Source organism: Lotus japonicus, chromosome 4 (genome assembly GCF_012489685.1).
Source record: "Lotus japonicus ecotype B-129 chromosome 4, LjGifu_v1.2".
NCBI classification, from domain to species: Eukaryota; Viridiplantae; Streptophyta; class Magnoliopsida; order Fabales; family Fabaceae; genus Lotus; species Lotus japonicus.
In genome coordinates, this window is record NC_080044.1 from 68362565 (window position 1) to 68370140 (window position 7576).

General features: G+C 34.8%; 1 protein-coding gene across 1 annotated transcript; it reads left to right on the forward strand.

Annotated features, from left to right (window-relative positions):
* The first annotated feature begins 5185 nt into the window (after positions 1-5185).
* On the forward strand, positions 5186-6585 carry LOC130714140 (WRKY transcription factor WRKY51-like). The gene is made up of 3 exons (XM_057564032.1): positions 5186-5894; positions 5989-6114; positions 6237-6585. Exons 1-3 carry the CDS (start codon positions 5248-5250, stop codon positions 6385-6387), a joined length of 924 nt encoding a protein of 307 aa, XP_057420015.1. The 5' UTR covers positions 5186-5247; the 3' UTR covers positions 6388-6585.
* The last annotated feature ends 991 nt before the right edge of the window (positions 6586-7576 follow it).

Consider the following 7576-nt stretch of genomic DNA (forward strand, 5'->3'; position numbering starts at 1 on the left):
AGCGTTGCTTGGGTTACCCTTTATACACAGTGCTTCTGATTTGTGTGAGATTGAGTTGAGGTCAGAGCCTGTAAATAGCACACTCAGAAAAACACGTTAGAGTACCACAATTGTTCATATCAAAAGGTTAACTTGTAATCATCAAAACATAGAGTTGTACTACTAGATCAAAACTTGATCTTACAGTGTTTATATCATTAGGGGGCTTACAAAATATAACTATTTGGTTGATAAAAAGAATTGAGAAAACAATAATAGAAAAAAGATATCAAAGAAAACCAAGGAGCTTACTTACAAACTAAAGCTCTTGTAACAGCTTGTGTTTCTTCATCTAGTTTAAGAACAAATAATCATGAACTGGAAGAAATTTAAAGAAAAATGGTAACAGGAAAAATACTTCACCATAATTAAGCAACAAAAAAGAGAATCACACCTCAACTTAAGGAAGCAACCTGGATACAAATAGGCAAAAATGCAACTATAACAGAACTTTCATAAGAAACTTACACACCTACTCAAATAGCTTGTGGTCATTAGGAGTACTCACCACAATTAGATTCTACTTTCTAACTTAACTTGCTTCCTCCTTCATGCACTCACCAAGACCATGCTAATCATCTTAAAAAACTCATTTTTTCTCATATTGAATAGAAAATATGATTTCAGAAGAAGGTACGGCTCTTCCTGAAACAAACAACAACACATATTAAGATTGTATTCACTAAAATAATGAAAAGAAGGTCAGACAAATTTATATGAACAAAGACAACATCAGAGAAATACAAAGCGATTTAGCAACCAAAAGCTTTGAAACAACAGAATTTCTAATGAGATTGAGTAATGAGTAGACACTTCAAAGCAATATCCATCAAGGTTACAAAGACATGAAGTGTACCTTACATGATCTGGCTACCTCATATGCAAATCCGTCTGTCCAGTACCAGATGGAGATAGGGGGGACAAAGCTTTAGGACTAAGAAGATGTGCATCTTCGTCATTATCCTGAAACCAAGGAAGCCATCAAATTAAGTCACTAAACTCACAAATTGTGCTTCCCTGTTGTTGCAACAAACCCTGCAATTTAAGTTTAAAATGGTATAAATTAGGATCATAAGATCATAACAAACAAATAAAAGATCCAGTTTGAGCACAAGGTAAACAATTTGATGTAGAAAATAACACATGGCCATAACAGAATCCAAAAGTAGAAACCCTTTAAACAAAATCAAGCTCAAACATAGTAATGAAAATGAACATAAAAAACAAAGGAAGACCCAAAACCAAAAGAAAATATGAACCAAAATCCTCCAGCAAAATTAAAATTAAAAACAAAGAAATTTATGAAAGAAAAATTTACTTTGAAAAAGAAATGACGCACTCGAACCCAGAAGGAAAGAGGTAAATGAGGTGTGATTGGAGAAGGATGATGGGTAAGTGGAAGAGGGAGGAGAGTGGGAGCCAGATCGTAGCAAAGAGAAAGGGAAATAGAAAAAGAAAAAACAGAGAAGAAAAATTATATAGACAACATACAAAATAAAAATCAAACCTTGGAGGAAGTTTAGGTCAAGTATCGGATGCTTAGAGAGGAAGAGGGAGAAGAACAGAAAGGGACTGGAAAAGAGAAAGGAGGGTTTGGGAAGAAAGAAACACCAACAAACAGAGAGAAAGAAACCTGTGTAGAGAACCAAGAGAGAGAAGGGTCTGACAATTTTAGGCTACTTTCATGTCAATAATTTCAATTTGAATTTGAAATGATTCAAAACTCAAAAGCAACTAATTTGTAGCAAACCATGAAAATTGGAGCGGGAACATAAAAGAAAAGGAAATTTTTTAAGCAAAATAAGAAGCTGAAAGTTGGAGCGGGAACACCAAAGAAAAGAAAATATTTATAATAAGCAAAATTAGGAGAAAGTGACACCTGTCCAACCAGGGTATTCTTTTCTTAGAGTATATTGATAAGAATTTACCACCTCTTTAACTTTTTTGGGTATACATTATTAACCTTTTTACTCGTGAAGGAACAATTTTGTTTTTCTAAAACTTGAAACGCCAAAGTTCAGAAGGAAATTATAGTAGTATTAGTAACCAACAAATTAAAATGACAAATTACCATTAATTTTACTTTCGGTGTATAAACAGAGCGCCAAAGTCATAACATAACACTTATTCATGAAAATGAAGTGGTTGCTAATAAGCATTTTTCAACTTATTAATACAGTGACGCACATGCATGAAATGTGTATTTTTTTATAACAAAAAAACATAAAGAAAAAGAAAAGACAGAAAGAACTACGATTTTAGGAAGGTCACACTAAGTGCATCAGCCTGCAAAAGGAGCATCGCCCCAGCTATCGAAGAGCTCCAAACACTGCAAACATTCGCATTAGTCGAACCAAGCTTGGTCAAATGATCTGCGATAGTGTTTCCTTCGCGAAGCAAGTGACGATAATGCACAATGCAATGTCGACGAAGAAGACTCTTAATGCTACTAATTATTCATCATGCATACTGATGAAGCGGAGGATGACCGAAAGTGATCAGGCCTAGAGCGAGCATCGAGTCTGTGAAAAGCTCCACACATCTATGCCCATGCTCCCAACACAAATTAAAACCACGGAGAATGGCCAATAGCTCTGCACGAAGACTGTCACACACACCTGCATGCACAACAACACCAAAGGTCCAATTTCCCTATGGTGAATGAGCAACACCCCCAAACCCCGAAGGACCCGGGTTACCAATAGAATTACCATCAGTGTTAAGAGCAACAAATCCTGGTCGTGGCGGGATCCATCTCACCCAACGCTCCATCAGCAGGAGGAACCGAACAATGAAGAACTCGAGCAACCAGCACAAAAAAGCTTGCGCCACCTGGAAATGCTTCTGGTTCAAACCAGCAAACAAAGCTCTACACGTAGCTTTCCAAATAGTCCAAGTCGTCGACAAAATCACGAGAAAGCCGAAACCATCAAACCCTTGTAGCACCACTTGAAAAGACTGTTGAGCGAAGAACGTGGCCGGGAGTACAAACCTAATTCGTCGCCAAACCTCCAAAGAGGCAGGGCAATCACACAGGAAATGAACCACTGTTTCCGACACAACGCCACAATGAAGGCACATACCTGAATTAGCCATGCGACGAGAAACAATAAGGCGAAGGTATGGAGAGCATTATGAGCAATTTTCCAAACAAAGAACTGGATATTATGAGGAACCTTCAGCTTCCATAACACATGCCAGAAAGGAACAACGGGAGAAACAAGGATACGACCCACCAACCATTGATACCCATTTCGAACACTATAGTCCCCATTAACAATATGAACCTAAATCAAGCAGTTCGGGGTGTCATCATCAAACAAAACCTGCATGAAATGCGTTTTGAAAATAATGAGATTTCAAACAAATAAAAAATACTAGTATTAATCTCGCATCATGCACGAAAAAAATAAGAGTACTTTGTCGATATATATCATAAATTTTCATATTAATTTCTTCTCTCGTTCTTCTTTTTTAAATACGTATATCAGTTATTTAAGGTTTTTTTTTTTCTAATCCTAATTACATTCTAATTTTTTTTTATTCTTATAATTTGTTATGCTTTTTGTTAAAAAAATTGTTATGCTTTGAATCAATATGCAAAAATCATTTTAATCTTTCAGATGTATATACAAAAACATAAAATACAAATTTTTTGAGTTAGTTTCCAAATTAATCTTTTAAAACTATTTGATGTCAATTTTTTATGACATATATATTGGATATCATTTTGAACGTAAGATATTACATTAAGTTATTGTAGGATAGCTCAAGTGGTATGAGCTGGGGGGACATATGAGTTGGGTAGGGGGAGGCCCGGGATCGATTCCTAGCAGATGCAATTTATCTTTTTGATGTACTAATTACATTAATTTTTTTATTTTGTAAATAAAAAAATAACCAAATCATTAAAAAAAAGGACTTTCTCAGCATATATCCTAATAGTAGAAAAATCACAATTGGCTTTCATTAATTATTTTAATGTCATTAAAAATAATTAAATGTCAAATTAATACAATATTTTATTTTTAGAAAAAAGTCACAATTGACTTTCGCTAAATTATTCTAATATTATTAATAACCATTAAATAAAATATTAATACAATAGTTATTTTTGAAAAAAATCACAATTGACTTTCGTTAATTATTCGAATATTTTTAATAACCATTAAATGAAATATTAATACAGTAGTTATTTTTGAAAAACGTCATAATTGACTTTCGTTAATTATTCTAATATTATTAATAACCATTAAATGAAATATTAATACAATAGTTATTTTTGAAAAAAGTCACAATTGACTTTCGTTAATTATTTTAATATTATTAATAACCATTAAATGAAATATTAATACAGTAGTTATTTTAGAATAAAACCACAATTGACTTTTGTTAATTATTCTAAAATCATTAATATTCATTAAATGAAATATTAATTAATAAATTAATTATTTTCAAAAATATGAAATTATTTAATACTTAAATTACTAAAAAAAATTATAACATCATCTACCTATTAATTATAATATGTGAGAGAAAACTTATAAATGAAGACATAAAATAATAAGGTAGCACTTATTAAAGTTGTCACTATTTAGTTTTGAAAATAATCTATTATAGTATAGTATATGATATATGTATTTCCTTTTCAAAAAAGATGATTAATGTATTTAAAATTATAAATAAAGAAAGAAGAGAAAGTGGGTCAAGTGGTAGAAACTAGAAAAGGAAACGTAGTTGATCCGTTAAGGAAACTAGTACTAAACATGAAACTGCGTTGACTCACTCGGTTGCTTGGGTTGGTGGATAAAAAAGATTAGAGATCACAATGCCTGTAGACAAGAGATTATATTAATTAAATTATGCTTAGTCTTGGCGGTGTATATATATTTTTTGTTTTTTTTTGGTCTGGTTTGCAGTTTCGGAGAAAGAAGTGGATAGGACCCACCACCAACTCCTCTTTTGGACTTTCACAATAAGTAAACATTGTTTTTGTCGCATTGGACTTTTTTTTAATAACATTAATTAATTTTCCTGAATTTGCATGCAAATAATTAAATTAATAAATAAAGTCCAACCAATTAATTATCTACCATTTAATTGATTTGACTTTTCTCTTCTCCCACTCTCTTTTATAAACCACTTCCTCAACACAAACAAACACAAACCAAAACCAAAACTTCTTGTTCTTGTTCTTCTTCTTCAACCATGAAGATGGAAGAGCAAATCGCTATTCAAGAAGCTGCTTCTGTTGGTTTGAAAAGCATGGAGCATCTCATTCGGATTCTCTCTTCTCAAACCCCTTCTTCTTCTTCTTCTTCTTCTTCTTCTTCTTCCTCCCATAACCGCCACCGTCTTGATCTCAATAACCTTGACTGCACCGAAATCACTGACTTCACTGTCTCAAAGTTCAAGCAAGTCATCAATCTGTTGAACCGTACCGGCCACGCGCGCTTCCGTCAAGCGCCGTCGCCTTCCCCTGCTCCTCCTCCTCCTCTGTCTCAGCCTCAACCTGAGAAATTCAACAGCCACCAATTCAACAACCACCATCGGTCAACGACTCTTGATTTTGCTAAACCTGTAATGGTCAAGTCAAATCTAAAACCAGATCTAATTTCTAAGCCAAAACTGTCCACTGATTTGTCGGTTTCTCAATACTCCACCACCACCACCAACTCCTCCTTCATGTCCTCCATCACCGGAGAAGGCAGCGTTTCCAACGGCAAGATCGGCCTCGCCATCGTCGCCGCCGGCAGGCCACCTCTCTCGTCTTCTCACCGGAAAAGGTGTCACGACGCCACCCTCACCGGAAAAACCTCATCCTCCGGTAGCCGCTGCCATTGCTCCAAGAAAAAGTAATTTAATCAAATAATTTTTCAGATCCATTCCTTCAACAAAAAATAAAAAGAATAGAAAATTGATGATTGAATTTTTCTGGTTATTTTTCAGGAAATTGCGTGTGAAACGAACGATTCGAGTCCCGGCGATAAGTTCAAAGACTGCTGATATTCCAACAGATGATTTCCAATGGAGAAAATATGGTCAGAAACCGATCAAGGGATCACCCTATCCACGGTAAATATTTTCAATCTTGATGAATTGGTCAAAGTCAAACATCAATCTCAAAGCATTTTGAATAATACTAATTGAATGGAAATGAGTAGTAGTTTATTGATTTGATTTGGTTTTTGTTGCAGGGGATACTACAAATGTAGCAGTGAGAAAGGGTGTCCGGCGAGGAAGCATGTGGAGAGAGCGCAGGATGATCCTAACATGCTCATCGTTACCTATGAGGGAGAGCACCGGCACCTGATAACCACCACCGCCGCCGTTGGTTTTATGGCCTGAGAATAGATCGGAGATTCCGAGGAAGACAAGTATAGGCAAAGTCAACTTTTGCTTTGTGAGATGTGACTTTTGTGGACAAAAGGAAAGAGGAATAGTCGTCTACAAGTTGATGATAAGAAATTAATCAAGGACTTTAATGTAAATTTTGACCAAAAAAATTAGAATGAAATATACAAGTTTTGTTTTTGTGGTTGGAAATTGGAATTGGAATTTTTATATATTTATTTATTTATTTATTTATTTATTGTGTTGGGTTGTTTTTAAAGGAAAAGTATAGATTCGATGGACAGGGTAGGGAGGGTACTAGGGTAGGATAGGTTTGAAGGGAAAAGTCAAAGGCCGGATTTGCCACCTTATTCCAAATCTTTGCTCTTGTTCGCCCTATCATGATTCGTGACAGCAATAACTAAACAAGAACATATCTTTACCTTTAATTTATTTTAAGAAAATGTCTTATTCATTAAGAAGAATCTATATGCTAATAAATCCGGACAAGAGAAGAGAGTCCTAATTAAACCACATAACATTATTCAAACGAAAATAAAGTCTTGTTAGGAGTAATCAGCAATACAATTCCCCTTTCTTCCAAGATGATTCGTTAATTACATGTCAAGCTTTTATCCGTTTCTTCGCCTTACATCAAATTAAACCACATATGCTCCATCACTCGTACGTTGCCTAGTATCCTTCGCTTATCATATTTGATCTCCCAGCTTAGCTTTCCTCTCTCAGTAATAGTAACAGTGTAGGTCCAACACGCATTTGACCACCCATAAAAGGGTTTTTAGGCCTCAAACAGTTGAAGGCAATTAGTTTTAATGCACATCTTCTTAAAACAAAGGTCTCTCAAGTCATAAAAAGAGTCCACTTGAAACTAAGGGCCTTTGTGACAACCGGGGCAAAACCTCCCCCAGTGTCGTTGTCATTGTTAAAAACACCCCCTTATGCTTCTCCCTAAAAACAAAACTAAAACTTGTCAAGCTCTCAAAGAAGAGACATTTACATCAAAATTAAAGCTTAACAACCTCCCCAACATTACAATACCAGGATGATGAAAAAATTGTTGAGATTGTTGAATAGGCCAAGACACTACTAAAGAGGGACGAAGCCCACTTGTACAACTAATCTACTCTAAAAAGAACTTGACTTTGCGAAAAAACAAATTGTTTCGTGCTTCCGAAATACAAGA

Excerpts from the sequence above, each read along its gene's own strand:
- LOC130714140 (XM_057564032.1), top strand. The coding sequence starts at position 5,248 with ATGAAGATGGAAGAGCAAATCGCTATTCAAGAAGCTGCTTCTGTTGGT. Across the intron at positions 5,895-5,988 it reads TGCCATTGCTCCAAGAAAAA|GAAATTGCGTGTGAAACGAA; the intron begins GTAATTTAATCA and ends GTTATTTTTCAG. Across the intron at positions 6,115-6,236 it reads AAGGGATCACCCTATCCACG|GGGATACTACAAATGTAGCA; the intron begins GTAAATATTTTC and ends TTTTTGTTGCAG.